This window comes from Lepidochelys kempii, chromosome 3 (genome assembly GCF_965140265.1).
Source record: "Lepidochelys kempii isolate rLepKem1 chromosome 3, rLepKem1.hap2, whole genome shotgun sequence".
In the NCBI taxonomy this organism is placed as follows: domain Eukaryota; kingdom Metazoa; phylum Chordata; order Testudines; family Cheloniidae; genus Lepidochelys; species Lepidochelys kempii.
In genome coordinates this window covers 31416419-31438046 of record NC_133258.1, presented here as the reverse complement: position 1 = coordinate 31438046, position 21628 = coordinate 31416419, and the positions used below count along the sequence as shown (strand labels likewise).

General features: G+C 41.1%; 1 protein-coding gene across 3 annotated transcripts in view; it reads left to right on the top strand.

Moving 5' to 3' along the window:
• Window positions 1-21628, top strand: part of ASAP2 (ArfGAP with SH3 domain, ankyrin repeat and PH domain 2) — a 168161-nt gene that overhangs the window by 80658 nt on the left and 65875 nt on the right. For all 3 annotated transcript variants that reach the window (XM_073336056.1, XM_073336057.1, XM_073336058.1), the window contains 3 exons: window positions 4716-4801; window positions 8420-8495; window positions 9017-9103. In XM_073336056.1, the coding sequence (XP_073192157.1) occupies window positions 4716-4801; window positions 8420-8495; window positions 9017-9103 (249 nt within the window). The remainder of the gene's footprint in view (window positions 1-4715; window positions 4802-8419; window positions 8496-9016; window positions 9104-21628) is intronic.

Here is a 21628-nt window from a genome sequence, read left to right as displayed (position 1 = left end):
GGGCTTGCCGCTTCAGCCGCGGCTTGGGGCTTCAGCACTACTCCTACTGAAGCCATAAGCCCTGGCAGGTGTGCCTCGTGGGTCTGAAGTTCTGAGACTCCCTTCCCCACTAGTCAGAAGCCCCTATCTCACCAACCTGCTGTAAGGCAGAGGTCCTGAGCTCCCCCTCCCCCAGTCTGGTAGGTGGAGAAGGAGGGGACATGGGGGACTCTGCGAGCCACACTTTAACTGTAAAAGAACTGCATGCGGCTTGTGAGCCACAGTTTGGCCACCGATGCTCGAGATTCTAGTGTTGGTTGGAGCTAATTGATTTCACATGCTGGTGTAACTCAGTAGCCACTGCACTGAATTGCTAACGTAAGGTTTTAATACCTGAGCCTGTGGTGATTCATTAGAAAAGCCCTGTATTCCTACACAAAGTCTAAGGGCTTGTGGCAAATTTCTGCATAGTAAAGCAGCTTTTTGCGCTCAAACTGCAGACATGTATGCACGGCCAAGCCACTTTGGGCGCAGAAACTCCTCCGTTGCTGCACTGCAAAAAAGCCACCTTGACGTAAGGCTATTTGTGCAGAGGCGCCAGGGCTCTGTTGCCAGTGTAGACACTTGATTACTTTCTGTGCTGTAATTGGCCTCTGGAGCTGTCCCATAATGCCTCAAGTGATCACTCAGCTCATTGTTTGGAACTTGGCTGCCCTGGAGATGTGCGCACCTCCCCTTTCAAAGCACCGTTTCTGACAGCCATTGCGTGCTTTGCTGATCTGCTCCGGGAAAACAAAGGAAACCATTATTGTGGAATGCTCTTGCTGCTGAACACCGAGGCAGAGGCGCGCGTGTGTGTGTGTGTGTGTGTATGTGTATGTGTGTGAGAGAGAGTGCTGTGCGGAGAGCCCAGGGAGGGAGGTGGGGGCTGATTTCGGGGTTTCTCCCTCCCCCTGCCTCAGAACTGGTTGCTTCCTGCTGCTGTCTGAACTTAAAAGATGGCATGCTGACATACTCTCTGTCCCCCAAAACACACATTCTCTCCCCCTCCATATACACACACACCCTGTCACACACACTCTCCCCTCTATCCACCACTTCAGTTGAAAAGCAGCTGGCAATGTAGTTAGGATGTCCATGGAACAATGGGATTGGGAAACCTGCATCATGTGATGCTGTGCCTGTCCCATGAGGCATTGCAAACCCTTCCCAAAGCAGCCTGCAGCCAGTTGCACAGTGGTATAGCTACCACAATGCACTGCTGTCTTTACCCTTGCAAGAACTGCTAATGTGGATGCGATCCAGCGTCACAAGGCTGCTTGTGTTGACGTGTAACAGCAGTTTAATTCCAGCATTTTAATAAAAGTGATATAACTTGTGGCTCAAAAACTTTCCAGTGTAGACATATCCTCAGACTGAGTTTTTCATAGCTGGCAAAGGGATTTGGACCTCCATTCATTTAAAAAGGGAAATGGGTGTCCAAATCCTCTGGACAATTTTGAAAATCCCACTTGAAAAATTTGCTACTTTCCTCAGGCTCTCACCAGTTCTGTGTAGAAGAGGCTCAAATACTGTGAAGATGAGCACAGCATAAGAACCTGCTGTATAGGATAATGTTCCTGGTGTTGCTACAACAAGGAAAAATTTACGAAAAAAGGATAGTGTAGATGAGGTCAAGCTTGGGGCTTTTGAGCTTTGTTGAATCTCTTCACATCAAAAAAGCTGAACATATTTTGTATGAAGCTGGTTGGATGCTTTCATTCGTTCAGTGCTTCATTTGAACGAGCACAATAAAATGAACCACTGAAGGCTGTGCTTGAGTATTCAGTTATACAGAAAGGATTAAATATATTCCATAACCATATCCTGCAGACAAAAATGTTCCATTGTTCATGATCTTGAATAGTTAAGGAAGAAGAAATAAATTAAATAAACCTATACCACTTTGAAGCTTTCATTTTGCAAGATAAAACATATTCTCCAATTTTGGTATTTCAGTTGAATTTTAGTGATACTTCAAAAATTCCTACAGAATTTCTGCAGCCCTTATTGTAGCTTGTTTTCTTCGCTGAGCAATAAAATCCTTATTTATTTTCTGAAGTGAAGTACTGCATTTTGTGTGTGTGCATCTCTTGCTTCTCTTGAGTTCCTTTCTTCCCAGTCTGTGGTGTTTTCTTAAAAAAAAAAAAAAAAAAAAGAGAGAGAAGAAGCAGCTCAGCTGTTAGAAGAAGTGCTCTGTGTGGTTGTAAAACGTTCAGCATTGCCAGTTCTCACAAATTTATTATGGGTGACCTAATTTGACCCCTACTTTACAGAAGCTCATGATGATTTGAAAAGCTGCAGCCGTCACATGATTTTGGAGAAGCAAAATGAAAGAGATAACCCCTTCCCCTTCCTAAAATTTCTTACGGCTTACAGGAAGGTGCATTAAATTGCAAGCCCAGAGACCATGAGTTTTTGGTCCTAGCTCGTCCACTGAATGCAGTTGATATTTCTGTGCCCTTCTTAACCCTTATTTTGAGTCAAGGTTTCATAACTTGTGGGAATAACTATCATTTGCCGGTTTCTCAGAGAAGATAACTAAGAGCTTGCAAAAGGTCACTTCAGTCAGAGCTAGGAATAGAACGTAGCATTCTGCTATAATAGAGATTTGTCATCCCCTCTGCCACACACTTTCAGAAGGAACATGTCAGTTTAGGTGTTTGTGTTTAACCGTGTAGATCTGTGTTATACTATAGCTCCTAGATTACACATAAAGATTTATGACTACTACTGATACGTTTACGAATGGGGTTGCCTGTGGTCGGAGAGGATTGGGTTCAGTGACTCAGGCAGTCCCTACTAGTCCTATGTTCCTACTATTTTCATGTTAAGAGATCTAGGATCTTGACTTCAGTGGGGCCAGGATTTCACTTGTGATTCTTTAGCTCAAGAGGTAGCTCATGTTTTAACATCCAAAGATCCTGTGTTTCACCCCCACAGATGACCCAAACAGGGTTATTTTTATATTTGGCTATGCTGTCTGTAACCACTAGACCACAATCTGCTCCCAGAGCCAGGAATAGAAACCAAGAATTCTGATGGTGACCAGTGTTTTTCTGTTTTCTCTCAAACACTTGTGTACCCACTGTCAAAGTATATGTTGTGCTTCCCTGGAGGAGCTGATCGATATAAAGGAAAACAGTGTGCTTTCCCCTACTAGTTAATCCTGTAGCTGAGATGGATTTAAAGGCTATGGTGTCAAACCATGCTGATAACGTGGGGGTTGAGGAAAAATACATATATATTAATTTTAACATAAGGATCCTGGAATAATCACTAGAATGATTTTATGTTACAAAACATACTAGCACAACATCTAAATTCACTTTTGAATATTCATTTTACTATTGCATTTTTATTTGTATTTGGTTAATGAGAATTGTCCAGTTAAGAATAGGTACTACAGACTTAGTGTGTTTGTAAGCAAAGTGTGGGAGATTTTGCCTTTGTGTCCAGAGAGTGGAAGACCCTGCCTTCAGAAAGTTAGAATTTGATTAGTTAAATGTATCTTTCCAATAAGCTTGCCCTGGGGTATTGTTAATGTGATAGAACCTTTCACCTGTAGGTCACCAGTTTAAATCCTTCCCTACTTAGCAGAGATTAAAAGTTATTTTCATTTAATGGATGTTTGGTGGCCCCTCCATGAGGTGACTTTAGGGCAGTGGTTCTTAAACTTTTGTACCAGTGATCCCTTTCACATAGCAAGCCTCTGAGTGTGACCCTCCCCCCCACAATAAATTTAAATTTTTTTTTATATATTTAACACCATTATAAATGCTAGTGGCAAAGCAGGATTTGAAGTGGAGGCTGACAGGTCACGACCCCCCATGTAATAACTTTGGGACCCCCTGAGGGGTCCTGAACCCCTGTTTGAGAACCCCTGCTTTAGGGAGTCATAGTTTCAGCTTCCACATCAGACTCACCACCATCCTTTGCACTAAACTGTAAGCTCTTCAGGGCAGGGGACATCTCTTATTATATGTTTGTATTCTGCCCAGCACAATGGGCCCTGATTTTGGTTGAGTCTCTAGTAAGTGCTCCTCCCACAGGCTCCAACATCACCATGCTCACTATAACTTTGTGAGAGTTGGCAATGCTGAAATTGTCACACACACACACACTCTTTCTCTCTCTCTGCAGCTGGACAGGGGAATGCAAAAATCAGAAGACGGACCAAAAACCGCGTTCCCCCTTGCCCCCGATTTCATGAGTTGTGATTGGGGTTGGCAATACTGAAAATCCCTTCTGGCATTCGAACATGTTTATTGCCAGATACATCTGTCTTGGGCTTGCACCATGGCTGGCTTGACTGTGAATGCGAATCTAGTTGCCACTGTTTGGTTACAGGATGATTTCCTGAAGGCACTCTAGGCCTCCCTCATGCTTCTTGTGATCCTCTTTTAGTAGGCCTCAGGAGTTAAAGGGCAAGGATTTGAGTTAACTACAGACATGTATCCTAACTGGATATCAAGACTTGGCATTGATACCAGTTGTTTGAGGTTTGGTTGATGCCCTGAGGTGTCTCTTCCACATGGTCAGAGTTTTTTCAACTTTTCGAAATCTGCTGTGGTTGTTAAAGCTTGTTGAAATATAATTGAAAATAATATTAAAATTACCATTCCTATAAATCACAAAATATGAAAAAGTAATTGATATTTCATTATTTTTACTTCTGTTAACTACTGTTTTAACAGTACCTTCTGAAAGTCAATGAAATCAAGATTAAAAAAGGAGTTGACTTGCTTCAGAATCTGATCAAGTATTTTCATGCACAGTGCAAGTAAGTTCTATGTTTCTTTGTTTCAAAAGATTCTATAGTTACAATATTTTGCATTTTCATGGAAACTGGTAGCGGCAATAATGTTTCCAAAAATATTTTTCTGTCTTTAAAATAGATCTAAGACTCAGCTGAACACATTTCACTGCGGGCTTTTGACATACTGATTTGCTCTAATAGATCAGTTGCTCGTTTGTTGCTATATTACTTAATATGAAATGAGGTGTTAGATTGAGCTAATACTGTGGCATGTTGTCATCTGCACCACGTAATCACCACACGATCATTTGTCGTATTTAGTAATCTGTCCAGGGAAGGTTTCACAGTAGCAGCCGTGTTAGTCTATATTCGCAAAAAGAAAAGGAGTACTTGTGGCACCTTAGAGACTAACAAATTTATTTGAGCTTAAGCTTTCGTGAGCTACAGCTCGCTTCATCAGATGCATTCCTTAGCACCATAGTGTCCAGGAAGTGGATCTCCTGTGTGGACTGGTCCAGGCTGAGGTTGATGGTGGGATGGAAATTGTTGAAATCATGGTGGAATTCCTCAAGGGCTTCTTTTCCATGGATCTAGATGATGAAGATGTCATCAATGTAGCGCAAGCAGAGTAGGGTAATTAGGGGACGAGAGCTGAGGAAGCGTTGTTCTAAGTCAGACATAAAAATGTTGGCATATTGTGGGGCCATGCGGGTACCCATAGCAGTGCCGCTGATTTGAAGGTATACATTGTCTCCAAATGTGAAATAGTTATGGGTGAGGACAAAGTCACAAAGTTCAGCCACCAGGTTTGCCGTGATATTATCGGGGATACTGTTCCTGATGGCTTGTAGTCCATCTTTGTGTGGAATGTTGGTGTAGAGAGCTTCTACATCCATAGTGGCCAAGATGGTGTTTTTAAGAAGATCACCGATGGATTGTAGTTTCCTCAGGAAGTCAGTGGTGTCTCGAAGATAGCTGGGAGTGCTGGTAGCGTAGGGCCTGAGGAGGGAATCTGCATAGCCAGACAATCCTGCTGTCAGGGTGCCAATGCCTGAGATGATGGGGCGTCCAGGATTTCCAGGTTTATGGATCTTGGGTAGCAGACAGAATACCCCAGATCGGGGTTCCAGGGGTGTGTCTGTGTGGATTTGATCTTGTGCTTTTTCAGGGAGTTTTTTGAGCAAATGGTGTAGTTTCTTTTGGTAACCCTCTGTGGGATTAGAGGGTAATGGCTTGTAGAAAGTGGTGTTGGAGAGCTGCCGAGCAGCCTCTTGTTCATATTCCGACCTATTCATGATGATGACAGCACCTTCTTTGTCAGCCTTTTTAATTATGATGTCAGAGTTGTTTCTGAGGCTGTGGATGGCATTGTGTTCTGCACAGCTGAGGTTATGGGGCAAGTGATGCTGCTTTTCCACAATTTCAGCCCGTGCACGTCGGTGGAAGCACTCTATGTAGAAGTCCAGTCTGTTGTTTCAACCTTCAGGAGGAGTCCACCCAGAATCATTCTTTTTGTAGTGTTGGTAGGAAGGTCTCTGTGGGTTAGTATGTTGTTTAGAGGTGTGTTGGAAATATTCCTTGAGTTGGAGACGTCGAAAATAGGATTCTAGGTCACCACAGAACTGTATCATGTTCGTGGGGGTGGAGGGGCAGAAGGAGAGGCCCCGAGATAGGACAGATTCTTCTGCTGGGCTAAGAGTATAGTTGGATAGATTAACAATATTGCTGGGTGGATTAAGGGAACTGGTGTTGTGGCCCCTTGTGGCATGTCGTAGTTTAGATAGTTTGGTGTCCTTTTTCTTTTGTAGAGAAGCAAAGTGTGTGTTGTAAATGGCTTGTCTAGTTTTTGTAAAGTCCAGCCACGAGGAAGTTTGTGTGGAAGGTTGGTTTTTTATGAGAGTATCCATTTTTGAGAGCTCATTCTTAATCTTTCCCTGTTTGCTGTGGAGGATGTTGATCAGGTGGTTCCGCAGTTTCTTTGAGAGCTGTGGCACAAGCTGTCAGCATAGTCTGTGTGGTATGTAGATTGTAATGGATTTTTTACCTTCAGTCCTTTCGGTATGATGTCCATCTGTTTGCATTTGGAAAGGAAGAAGATGTCTGTCTGTATCTGTACGAGTTTTTTCATGAAGTTGATAGATTTCCACTCCATATGGCTAAATTCAGTGCCTTGCATAATGACAGGTTTCAGAGTAGCAGCTGTGTTATTCTGTATTCGCAAAAAGAAAAGGAGTACTTGTGGCACCTTAGAGACTAACAAATTTATTTGAGCATAAGCTCACATCCAATCACTGTAGGTCACGAAAGCTCATGCTCAAATAAATTGGTTAGTCTCTAAGGTGCCACAAGTACTCCTTTTCTTTTCGTCCATGGAACGGAGCGAGACAGATTGGCCTGCTGGCTTTGAAATCTTTCTGAGTGTATTTATCAATGAGCAAAGTCAGTTCTGTTCTCTCTAAAAATACATTGGGTAAGCAATAGCATAAAAGTGTGTTTAGAGAATGGCTTTACTTTATTTCTAGCTGAATGGAGAACTTCAATAATGAGAAACGCAGAAGCCTTCATTAGACTGCAGGATACTGGGACTTGTTTTACTCTATTTGTTTTGACAGATTGATAATATAGCAATAAACTCATTATTCTGAAGTGTGAATGACATTATCAACCTGTTTAGATCCATAAACATCCATCTTAAAAGAATACCATCAGGTTGTATAAAAGTAAATTTTCTTTGCTGTACTACTAGTAATACTCAAAAAATCACTTTCATTGTTGATAATCTTTATCATTCATCTATTTTATGCATTTCATTGAGCTTGGGCAATGAAAATAATTATTTTCCCATGTGGTTCGCAATGCTGCTATATTTGAGTTGCAAACACTGCAGAGTAATATTTAACGTAAACAAACTGTGTGTGTTTGCTGTATTTTTTAATCATGAAAATGTTGAAAATGTTAAGAATGTTTTTATTTAATTTAAAAAGTACTGGAATAGATAGGATAAGGGAACACGATCATAGTTATTTGAATTATCTACGCACCTGCATATTCAGGCCAAACATAGTTATCAAATGCTTGGCCATAAGTGATTGCGCGGGTCCCTTTGAGAAGCTGAGGAATCTTCCTTTTTATGGAAAGCTCCCATTAGATCCTGAGACATTGGACTTTAAAAGTCATGATGTTTTTATATGCAGAAGAACCATCAGTGTTCTAAAACTGGGGTGTGTGGGCAGTGGGGTGCCAGGGAAGAGACTGCATATTTTTAGTGAGAAAAAGGAAAACTTTTTGAGCAGGTTGCTTTTAAATTGATGTCAGGTTTTTTATTAAGCTGTTCAGAGAGCTGGAATGTTAGAATGAGTTTGCAAGAAGATGGATTAGTGGGCAGATAGGTGAATTGGTCGAAAGTGCATGAAATTAATGTATCTTGTGGTCTTGCAATTTGTTGCATTTTCATAATTTGTTGCATGGCTATCACCTCTGTGTATATGGAGTCTGTGTGTATATACATTTACCAGCTTCTACTGTGTCTCTTTCTTCAGTAAAGCGTTTTTAACAGAAAAGAATAAAATAGCTTGAGCATTTGAAATTAATTCCAACAATACTATTTCCTTTCTGAAAAAAAAATAATTTTTTTTTTTTAAGTTTCTTCCAGGATGGACTGAAAGCAGTTGAAAGTCTGAAGCCTTCAATTGAAACACTCTCAACTGATCTTCACACAGTAAGTAGCAGTCTGCTATATTGCGTCTTCAAATTTTGTGTTTATTAAAGAAATCTAATCTTTTTGATTCAGACTTATTGAGTAGAGCTTTGAGTAGATTATAAAACTATTGTTGTTGTTTGTATTGCTGTAGTGTGTAGATGTGCTAGTCACGGACCAGGACCATATTGTGGTAGGTACAGTACGAACATAGAACAAAAAGACAGTCTCTGTCACAAAGAAGTTACAGTCTAAGTACAAGACAAAAGTAGATGGAGACAGACACACAGGGGAGTACAAGTAAACAATGAGACAGTGTGAGACAGCATGGTAGGCAGTGGTTTCAGCACACCAGCAGCCAAATTGTTGTCAAGTTTTTTGTAGGCATATGGGTAAAGGAACTTATCATTTCTCTTTTGTATTTTGTTGATCATTTGTCAGGAAATCTGAACCAGTTAAGTAACAAGCCGTAAAGAACTGTGTTAATATAAATAGTAACACATTAACTTTTAACCTCTGTTGTGTCTGCATCTGTATTCTAGATTAAACAAGCACAGGATGAGGAAAGGAAACAACTAATACAGCTTAGAGATATTTTAAAATCAGCACTACAGGTTGAGCAGAAAGAGGTGAGCATATAAGGTGATTTAACTTTGAAATACCCATTGTAAATACAATTCTAATTTAATGTTAATATTTGAAGTACAAACAATTATTTATACCAGCAATATAAATCTATTCTTTGTCTTTGGTTAAGTTATTATCTTTGTCTTGATGCTGATGTTAAGTGCTTCTGACATCTTTTTTTAAAGGAAGGAATCCTTGCAGACTTTTAGTGAGGGTTTTTGCAAAAGGACTTCCCTTCTTGTCTCTTTCTAGTATTGTAAAATGCTTGAGTAGTTTGGGCAGTGCCGTGAACTGTAGATAAGTAGTTCTTTCTCAAACTGGGAACGAAAGTACTTTGATATCAATAAGACCCAGGCAGTAAAGAGCTTATCTGGTAAATGTAGTCTCAAATACCAGTAAGATTATTTTTAACTAACATAAATCCAACCCCCCAAATGCCTCATCTACAACAGTAACAATGGAGCTGGAAGTTCTGCTGCATTACCTCACCTCTCAAAGATGTCAGTATGTTGAGTCACTTAAACTATTCAATCAATTAAATTATTCATATGATTAGTACAAATTCAGTCCTCTGAGTTTCAACCAGGATTTCTCAGTTAGGCTCTAAACATATTGAGGGAGCTTCAGCCTGCAACCTATGGTTTGGACCCATGCCTCTGATTATAATCTATCCTGGAATATTGGGTTTACCACTAGGATGACCAGATGTCCCGATTTTATAGGGACAGTCCCGATATTTGGGGCTTTTTCTTATGTAGGCTCCTATTACCCCCCCACCCTCTGTCCTCATTTTTCACACTTGCTATCTGGTCAGCCTGTTTACCACTGGCTGAGATCATCATTGCTTTCCCTTGTTTAGACAAAGTGGCCTTTTCTTCTTTCAAATAGTTGTTGGATCTGTCACAGTTCAGGGCAACTGCACCTGTGTCCCCTCTCCATGGTCTACCAAAGGCACCCACTGTAGGCTCCTGGCTCCTCAGCCATCACCTCTCATGGGCAGAGACCTGGGTCTCTCCCCCTCCTGACCAAGGTTTTTCCAGGCTGCACACCTCCCTCCCTGCACTGTGATATTCCCTGCAAGCCAGACTGCCTAAGCAGGCCAGTGTCTGTACTTTAGTATGCCAGGCGTAATTGCCCCCAATTATAAGTTACCATGCAGCTCTTTCTAAGCAAGCACATTCCTTCTTTAAGTGAAAACATTACAGAGAAAATTAAAAACAATAAAGGAACCTACACATATGCTAAAAAGCTGAGCAAAGATCACCCCAGTTCCAGGCTCTGGAAGGTGTCGTCCCTGAAGAATTGAGGCTCCCTTGGCTGGACAGTCTTGTACATTTGCTGGATCAGAAAGGAGGCCCTAAATCCATTTAAACTCCACCTATTTATCCCAGAGTTCTTTCTTTTGTCTGTTGGTCTCTGGAGGATTCAGTTTGAACTAGTGTATGCAAGCGCACCCAGGAGAGTGCGTACAACCTGGCTGATTTGCCTTAATCAGCACCTACTGTTTTTAGTTCCTGAAGGAGCTGTAGCAGCCCTTCCCCATGGAATACAACACGATCATACATAAACCATTCATTTAAAACAATGGACCCCAAGGATACTTAAACTTAATTCAATAATGTCTCCCAAGGATATGCAGAAAATTACCCTATCTGTCACAGGGTCCATAAATAAAATGACAAGTATAGCACTTTTGCCTGTCTCAGCTTCTCTTTTGGGGAGAGATTATTGAGGAGGTTGTTGTGAAATAACTAGTATCTTCCTTGACCTCTTTCAATCTGGCTTTACATTTGGGCTTAGTACAGATGCTGTGCTGCTTCTGGTTCTAGTCATGGCTGAATGACTATTAATTAATCATTGGAACAGTTTGCCAAAGATTGTAGTAGATGTTCCATCACTGGCAATTTTTAAAATCAAGATTGGACATTTTCCGAAAAGATATGCTCTAGTTAAAACAGGAATTGATTTGGGGAAGTTGTATGGCCTGTGTTATGCAGGAAGTCGGACTAGATGATCAAAATGGTCCCTTTTGGCCTTAGAATCTATGAGTCATGCTTATAAACCATTCAGCAGTCTTGGATACTGTTGTCTGTGAGATACTACTGATATGCAAGGGTAGATGGTGTTGTTTGTATTGCTCAGCTCCTTGGAGAGCTCGAAGAAAGAAGTTTTGGGCAGTTTCTCATTTCTCTAGAGGGCTTTCCAATTTGGGGTTCTACAGTTTTATGCAATCATCTCTCATTTAAAGTATATCTGAGGCTGCCATTGGTGAAAAAGGTAAGACACTTTATGACACTGTAGTGTCTCATAGATGTAAGCTTCTTTTTCATTAGACACAGATGGGCTGGGTAACTCTACTTTCCACCCTTGGCCAAGGTAGAACTCTCTTGGCTAAGAGTTCACTGAAGCTCAGTCCAAACAAGAAAGATATTTATTAACTCTTTGAAGGGGCTATGTCTGCCTTTTGTTCTGAGGTCCTTCTGGATCCTTGCACTATGGCCGGGCTCCAACGTGGCTGTAGTAGTTGAATGCTTTTTTTCAACATCTGTCTGAAAGGCCTTCCTCATGAGTCAAGCATAGCCATTTTTACTTCCAAATCCACCACTATGTGTGCTATGCATTGTGCTGTTCTTTAAGACCACTTTGAAAACCTCAGCTAATGTGTAATGTACCTGCTTCCTTTACTATGTGGTGTCTGTTCTACTTGCGTGGTGCCCATTATACCTGTGTTCCATAGACAGGTTTGTTTCCAGGTGCAATTTCAGATGTCGACCTGCATGTATAAAATTCTACATGGTTTGGGTCCCTATATTAGCCTGATATTTGTGACCTACTGGAAGAGTCTTGCTAACAGTCCTCAGATTTAAGTTCTGGGGAGCTGAGGGCAAGTAGTCCGTTAGTGGAGACAGAGTACCTGGGCTCTGGAATTTGCTTCTCCTCTTGATCAGAGACTTTTGCCCTTTACTACGAATTGAAAAGACTTCAGTTTTAACTCAGGCTGTTGCTTGAGGAAGATGGCCTGAGCCAGGTTGAGTTTCAGTGCTATTCGGGAGGTGGTTTCTCTGAGTTTGTGTCTTTTTGTGCTTGTTAGTATTTGTATTAATGTGCCCAGAGCATGTGATGGAGCACATTGTTACAAACTGAAAAAAAGTAATACAAACTTGTATGTGCTTAGTAATAATAAGGCAGTGATACCAATACAGATTTTTTGGGACTGTGTTGTTAAGTATTTTGTCAGGTTTAAAAGTACACGTGTAAAAATAGCTTTAAAACAAAATGTTCTGCTAATTTCACAATGCATGATTCTTTTATTTTGCAAATTTGTGTTATGCATAGACATGCCCACTTTCCTGTAGAATATTAAAAGTGATATAATTATTTGAAAAACATTAAGAACTGGAAAACCAGTCCGTTTTGATAATAACTTACTGTACAACAAACTGTTGTTCAGTCTTGTTCATTACAATGTAATTTCTTATCCTGTAACCGATTTTTTTTTCCCTCCTAAAATGCATTTACCTTTTGTGACCGAAGTCTAGGAGAGTAAGTGTTTCAGTTTTTTATAAATAGTACGTTGCATGATTTCCATATGGATTTCAAGAAACTGCATTTTTCCTTGAAAAGTATTTGTTTTGTCTGTATGCAAAAGTTGTTTCCCTTTTCCTTGTGTTCTTTGAATTGCACAAAAAGATATTAGGTTTTTAATGGGGAAAGAAAATGTATTAGTGCAAATCAGATTTTAAAACTGACTATTCTTTCTTTTTGTTGGAAATCAAATCCGGTTGCTTGATTTGGCCTACATAAGAGGGGTGTTGTGTGTGTGTGTGTGTGTGTGTGTTTGTTTGTTTTTAACCCATTTCATGAATTAACTAATGGAAATGTTGTATATTGTCCCTATTATGTTTTTACGTACATTCACAGTGAACATCTGTTGTTGTGACTGGATGCATCATTTTCCCTTACATGCAACTTCCCAAAACTTGATCTGCAGCACAACTTCCTTTCAATTAGTCACTGAAAATGAATTCAGCTTGTATGTGCTCACTTTGCTTGGTAGTTTTATTTTTTTTTAAATGTTAAATGTGTTTTCAAATTGTAGAATACATATAAGTTCAGATATTAACCTTGAGGTACAATGACTTCTTGATTTCTCTTGACCTTGTTGACTCCTCTGCTTCTAAGGGGTTAACAATAAAACTAGCTTACAACAAGACTACAAAACAACTATAGGATTCTAGTGCATGGAAACCAGTAATTCATGTACTAGACTGATATAAAATTAGCATGGCACACATTAAATCAGTTAGGCTAACTGATAAGTCTCAAAATGTAGTTGTACATGGGGAATAATCAAGTGGGTGTGTTTCCAATGAGGTCCCAATGGTATCAGTACTTGGCCCTCTCTAATTAAGATCTTTATCAGTGACCTGGAAAGAAACATAAAATCATCACTGATAAATTTTGCCCATGACACAAAAAGTGAGGGAACGGTAAATAATGAAGAGGGCAGATAGATGGTACAGAGCAATTTAGAGTGTTTGGTGAACTGGGTGCAAGCAAACAATATCTAAGAACATACAGTGGAATGTAAGAACAGCCATCCTGGGTCAGACCAAAGGTCCATGTAGCCCAGTATCCTGTCTTCCAATGGTGGCCAGGTGCTGCAGAGGGAATGAACAGAACTGGTAATCATCAAGTGATCCATCCCCTGTTGCCTATTCCTCACTTCTGGCAAACAGAGGGTAGGGTCACCATTCCTGACCATCCTGGCTAATAGCCATTGATGGACCTATCCTCCATGCATTTATCTAGTGTGTTTTTTTTGTTTTGTTTTGTTTTGTTTTTTTGAGCCTTGTCTTGGCCTTCACAGCATCCTCTGGGAAAGAGTTCCGCATGTTGTCTGTGCATTGTATGAAGAAATCCTTCCTTTTGTTTGTTTTAAACTTGCTGCCTATTAATTTCATTTGAGAACTTCTCGTTCTTGTGTTATGTGTTTTAATATGGCTAATAGTATATATCTAGGAACAAAGAATGTAGGCCATACTTACAGGATGGGAGACTCTATCCTGGTAAGCAGTGATTCTGAAAAAAATTTGGGGGTACTTGTGGTTAATCAGCTGAACATGAGCTCCCAGTGTGATGCTGTGGCCAAAACAATTAATGCAATCCTGGGATGTATAAATAGGAATCTTGAGTTGGAGTAGAGAGGTTACTTTACCTTTACATTTGGCACTGGTGTAACCACTGCTAAAATACTCTGTCCAGTTCTGGTGCACACAATTCAAGAAGGATGTTGATAAATAGGAGAGGGTTCAGAGAAGAGCCATGAGAAAGATTAAAGGATTAGAAAACTTGCCTTATAGACTCAAGGAGCTCAATCTATTTAGCATAACATAGAGAGGGTTAAGGGGGTGAATTGATTACAGACCATAAAGTATCTGCAAAGGGAATAAATGTTCAATAATGGGCTCTTCTGTATAGCAGAGAGAGGTTTAGTATGATCCAGTGGCCACAAGAATAGACAAATTCAGATGGGAAATAAGGTGTAAATTCTTAATGGTAAGAGTAACCATTGGAACAATTTACTAAGGGTTGTGGTGGATTCTCCATCATTGACAATTTTAAAATCAAGATTGGGTGGTTTTCTAAAAGTTATGTTCTAGGAATTATTGTGTTCTCTCTATGTTATAGAGGAGGTCAGACTAGACGGTCACAATGGTCCCTTCTGGCCTTGGAATCTATGAATTTATTACTATATATTCATTCACTTTTAAAAGGTTTGGTTTGAAGGTAACTGTAATACCGTATTTATTGAGTTCAGTAAGCTAAAGACCCCTCTCTAGTTCTCCTGGAATCTGGCCTATCTAGGCCAGTGCTAGGTAGGATAAATTGTTAATCTTCATTGATTATGGTAGCCATGCCATATGAAAATTCAGAGGGGCTGGCTGTAAGAGGTTCCTGCAGGCAGGGAAGCTTGAGGGATTCCTTGGAGAATATAGGGAATTATAGAAAAGAGGGTGTGGACTCTCAAAGGCTCCAGTGGGAGTGATGCTAGGAAACATGGAAAACATAGGGCTTTTGGAAAGCTGTGGGGAAGAGAAGAGCAGACCTTTGTGTTGTAGTCAGAAGTGAATGGAAGAGTCTAAATTGACTGACATATTTGATTCACAGGCAATGTGTATATATTGACAAAACTGGCTGAAACCCCACTGTCAGTCACTGCTGTAGAAGGGTCAGTTTGCTTGAGATAACAATGACCTTTCTTGGGTTTTTTTGGTGCATGGAGATGGATTGATAATATAAATGTAGTTAATCATCTCTTTCATATTAACACAGCATTGCTTTGTGCTTTTAAAAATAATCCCTTCTCAGGTCTCTTGAAATATAGATATAAGTTAAAAATAAAACTCTGCACTCACGATGCATAGCACTCACGATGCATAGCATAGCAGGCTAGTTGTAATTTGTGTTCTCCACAGATTATTTTCTGGTGGTATTGCATTCAGACAGCAGACGTGCTAGTAGACTTCTTAAATTGAAGATGGGATTATCCTAGCATGTTTCTCTCGTTGGCACAGAACAGTCCTACAGGACAGTGTTTTTACTGTTCCACTTACAAATAAAATGCCTGTCACTTGTTTGCTATGCTGTTCAGCTTGGTTTAGAAGAAAGTCTTTGTAACACTATAAATTACTTCCTGTAAAGTGTGGTTATGGTCAGAGAAGTGATTCACTGTAAATGTGTGGTAATAAAATGACTCACTTATTTCTGCACATATCTGCTCTTCAGAGCTGAAGGGGACAAGGTACAATTTCAGAGTCGTGAATGTTTTAAAAGGTCCTGATCTTTTTTGTGATAAAGGCCATATCTTTAAAAAAGACCTTATCCCCTTTTTAGATATGGCTTGTATCCTCTAGTGAACTCCCTGTTCCTCCCAGTGGTGGTCTACATTATGCCCTTCTGATGAGGTCACTGGGTCAGGTCCTGTAGTGCCATCTGTGATCAGTATCCCTGTACATCTGAATATGCAAAGCAGAGCTAAAAGAGTAGATCCTGTTGGGGTTCTGCATATGGAGAAAGCATTGTGAAACTGGCCAGAAAGATGCTAATTATATTGGTGATTTGTCATATGGAATCTAGTCCAGTAGGAACTAGACTGAGACCATGAACTTAGTTTCACAGGCCTCTGAACAACCATCAGATGGTAACAATTTTGGGCACTATGACTTGGACCACATTTTAACCTATTCTAACAAGCTCTGTGTCCCATCCCCTAGTCCTACTTTCCTAATGTTTTTAAAATAGTCTGTTAGTACTAATGCACATGTAGAAATATACATGATCTAAAGTGGCTTCTTCAGCTGAGGAAAGCAGTAAAGTTGTGTCATTGGGTTCCCAATTTAGCAAAACATAAAACTGGGTGTAAACAGATGAAAGGAATAGACAGTACTCCACAAAAAGAAGCAGCAAAATACTAAGTATGTGGAAACCCCAGTTACCTGTTGGTCTTGGAGGTCATCTGAAACCTTTTGATAATTGGGGGAAGGGGAGGTTGGACAACTGGGAGCTTTAGCTTCTGGGAGAGCTAAACCTCTTCAATGATGAAAATAAACTCCTTCAGAAAGAAAAGGAGTACTTGTGACACCTTAGAGACTAACAAATTTATTTGAGCATAAGCTTTTGTGAGCTACAGCTCACTTCATCAGATGCATTCAGTGGAAAATACAGTGAGGAGATTTATATACGCAGAGAGAGAGAGAGAACATGAAACAATGGGTGTTACCGTACACACTGTAATGAGAGTGATCACTTAAGGTGAGCTATTACCAGCAGGAGAGCGGGGGTGGGGAACCTTTTATAGTGATAATCAAGGTGGGCCATTTCCAGCAGTTGACAAGAACGTCTGAGGAACAGTGGGGGGTGGAATAAACATGGGGAAATAGTTTTACTTTGTGTGATGACCCATCCACTCCTTCTGCCCCTCCACCCCCACGAACATGATACAGTTCTGTGGTGACCTAGAATCCTATTTTCGACGTCTCCGACTCAAGGAATATTTCCAACACACCTCTGAACAACATATGAACCCACAGAGACCTTTCTGCCAAGACTACAAAAAAGAAGGATTCTGGGTGGACTCCTCCTGAAGGTTGAAACAACAGACTGGACTTCTACATAGAGTGCTTCCACCGACGTGCACTGGCTGAAATTGTGGAAAAGCAGCATCACTTGCCCCATAACCTCAGCTGTGCAGAACACAATGCCATCCACAGCCTCAGAAACAACTCTGACATCATAATTAAAAAGGCTGACAAAGGAGGTGCTGTCGTCATCATGAATAGGTCGGAATATGAACAAGAGGCTGCTAGGCACTCAAACACTACTTTCTACAAGCCATTACCGTCTGATCCCACAGAGGGTTACCAAAAGAAACTACACCATTTATTTGCTCAAGAAACTCCCTGAAAAAGCACAAGAACAAATCTGCACAGACACACCCCTGGAACCCCAACCAGGGGTATTCTGTCTGCTACCCAAGATCCATAAACCTGGAAATCCTGGACGCCCCATCATCTCAGGCATTGGCACCCTGACAGCAGGATTGTCTGGCTATGTAGACTCCCTCCTCAGGCCCTACGCTACCAGTACTCCCAGCTATCTTCGAGACACTACTGACTTCCTGAGGAAACTACAATCCATCGGTGATCTTCCTGAAAACACCATCCTGGCCACTGTGGATGTAGAAGCCCTCTACACCAACATTCCACACAAAGATGGACTACAAGCCGTCAAGATAACTATCCCCGATAATATCACGGCAAACCTGGTGACTGAACTTTGTGACTTTGTCCTAACCCATAACTATTTCACATTTGGGGACAATATATACCTTCAAATCAGCGGCACTGCTATGGGTACCCGCATGGCCCCACAGTATGCCAACATTTTTATGGCTGACTTAGAACAACGCTTCCTCAGCTCTCGTCCCCTAATACTCCTACTCTGCTTGCGCTACATTGATGACATCTTCATTACCTGGATCCATGGACAAGAAGCCCTTGAGGAATTCCATCATTATTTCAACAGTTTCCATCCCACCATCAACCTCAGCCTGGACCAGTCCACACAAGAGATTCACTTCCTGGACACTACGGTGCTAATAAGCTATGGTCACACAAACACCACCCCATACCGGAAACCTACTGACCACTATTCCTACCTACATGCCTCCAGCTTTCATCCAGACCACACCACACGATCCATTGTCTACAGCCAAGCCCTACGATACAACTGCATTTGCTCCAACCCCTCAGACAGAGACAAACACCTACATGATCTCTCTCAAGCATTCTTACAACTACAGTACCCACCTGCTGAAGTGAAGTAACAGATTGACAGAGCCAGAAGAGTACCCAGAAGTCACCTACTATAGGACAGACCCAACAAAGAAAATAACAGAACGCCAGTAGCCATCACCTTCAGCCCCCAACTAAAACCTCTCCAACGCATCATCAAGGATCTACAACCTATCCTGAAGGATGACCCATCACTCTCACACGTCTTGGGAGACAGGCCAGTCCTTGCTTACAGACGGCCCCCCAACCTCAAGCCAATACTCACCAGCAACCACACAACAGAACCACTAACCCAGGAACCTATCCTTGTAACAAAGCCCGTTGCCAACTGTGTCCACATATCTATTCAGGGGACACCATCATAGGGCCTAATTACATCAGCCACACTATCAGAGGCTCTTCACCTGCACATCTACTACCAGTGTGATATATGCCATCATGTGCCAGCAATGTCCCTCTGCCAAGTACATTGGCCAATCCGGACAGGCTCTGAGCAAAAGAATAAATGGACCCAAATCAGACGTCAAGAATTATAACATTAAAAAACCAGTCAGAGAACACTTCAGTCACTTGATTACAGACCAAAAAGTTGCAATTCTTCAACAAAAAGACTTCAAAAACAGACTCCAACGAGATACTGCTGAATTGGAATTAATTTGCAAACAGGATACAATTAACTTAGGCTTGAATAGAGACTGGGAGTGGATGGGTCATTACAAAGTAAAACTATTTCCCCGTGTTTATTCCACCCCCCCACTGTTCCTCAGACGTTCTTGTCAACTGCTGGAAATGGCCCACCTTGATTATCACTACAAAAGGTCGTCCCTCTCCCCCTCCCCCCCCGCTCTCCTGCTCGTAATATCTTACCTTAAGTGATCACTCTCGTTACAGTGTGTATGGTAACACCCATTGTTTCATGTTCTCTGTATATATAAATCTCCCCACTGTATTTTCCACTGAATGCATCCATCCGATGAAGTGAGCTGTAGGTCACGAAAGCTTATGCTCAGATAAATTTGTTAGTCTCCAAGGTGCCACAAGTACTCCTTTTTGCGAATACAGACTAACATGGCTGCTACTCTAAGCTCCTTCAGTGCCTCTAAACTTTTCAGGAGTAGCATTTCCACACTCAGGACGGGGCAGAGCGATGGGAGGGAAGTTGCAAGGCAGGTAGGAGGAACAATGAATGAGTCCTGAGCAAGGCAAAGAATGTAGAGCTGCCCACAGAGCTGGTTAAAGTCAGTGCCTTTCTCTTTTTATATACAATAGTTGAGTACAAAGATGACACTTAAATAATAGATTCTTAGTTTAAGAGAAGTAGCATGGGATATATTAACGCCACCACTCAGAGTGCATTATGGCACATTCAGTGTTAAACATCTAAAGATAAATACCAGTACGTGGATGACTTTGGATTATTATTTTTAAAATACACAAGAGATCCTTTAAAAAAAATTGCCGATAAGTCTGACAGTTGATGTATTTGTTCCTGGTCAAATATCAAAAAAGCAGTGCCAGAGTGAAGAGCTAATGTCTAAGGTACAGCTCGGATAGCTCAGAGACACACAGGGGCAGACGCATGTCTGCCGTCATTTGACAGCTGGGATACCTGGGTAGCTAGATATAGCTAGATATGTATACTAGTCTTTGATCACTGGTGGAAAAAAAAATTATCGGTGTGGGGAAAACCCATAACCCTGCTCCACTTTTATGCTTGGCAGTTGGATATGCCAAGACAAATAGTTCCCTGCATAAAATAGTCTGACATAAACCCATCTATACAAAAATAATCCTAATTAAAAAGAATAAAACTGTGATCTCCTCCTAAATTCATAATCTTTGGAGCACTGTATTTAATGTAATACACATTTAATACATTTGAGACATGCTATGTCACCTCTTTGGCAAATGTGGGGTTTATTAAATTAACAGGCTTATTTCTTAGATGTTCAGTTTATTCTTTTTAACAGGTTTATGCTTAAGTATTCTCAGAGATTGATTTAGGTGAGCTTCACTTCTCTATTTTCCCCCCCATGCTTTAATCCTCTACCATATATAACTGGGTGTGTATTGATTACTGTAATGGTAAACAGGAGGGCTTTTTTTAATGGATAGGCAAATCCATGCTGTAGGACTATTGTTGATATGGCATGAGCCAACCTCATTGCCACATATTTTTTCCTAAGGGGATTTAAAAAAAAAAAAAGTATGCTCCTTGCCATTTACAATGCCAGGATTCTACTTCGTTCAGGGCCGAAGGTCCAGAATCAACTAAAAATTCATTGTGGTTTGGTTAAAACAATTATTTTAAGAATTAGTTTTGCATATTTCTACTAATTGGGATACATGCCCTGGTGCTACTGAAATTGAGTTGCTACTGAAACTTCTAAAAAGCAAAAAGAAAAGGAGTACTTGTGGCACCTTAGAGACTAACCAATTTATTTGAGCATGAGCTTTCGTGAGCTACAGCTCACTTCATCGGATGCATGCCGTGGAAACTGCAGCAGACTTTATTTATACGCAGAGAATATGAAAAAATACCTCCTCCCACCCCACTGTCCTGCTGGTAATAGCTTATCTAAAGTGATCATCAGGTGGGCCATTTCCAGCACAAATCCAGGTTTTCTCACCCTCCACCCCCCCACACAAATTCACTCTCCTGCTGGTGATAGCCCATCCAAAGTGTCACTTTGGAGGGTGAGAAAACCTGGATTTGTGCTGGAAATGGCCCACCTGATGATCACTTTAGATAAGCTATTACCAGCAGGACAGTGGGATGGGAGGAGGTATTTTTTCATATTCTCTGTGTATAAATAAAGTCTGCTGCAGTTTCCACGGCATGCATCCGATGAAGTGAGCTGTAGCTCACGAAAGCTCATGCTCAAATAAATTGGTTAGTCTCTAAGGTGCCACAAGTACTCCTTTTCTTTTTGCGAATACAGACTAACACGGCTGTTACTCTGAAACCTGTTCTAAAAAGCAGTGCCTCTTTGGAATCATGCAGGTTGTGCTTTTTAAGTCCAGAAGTTCCTGATTTGTGAAAGGGCCACACCCCCAGTGGAGTCCCTTCTGAGCTCTAACAGTAGTTGGGGGGGAAGCCTCTTGAAACACGTTTCCAGTGGAATGTCAAGGTTTCTGTGGATCTGTGCTGTCTGGGCACCCAAGCTGGGC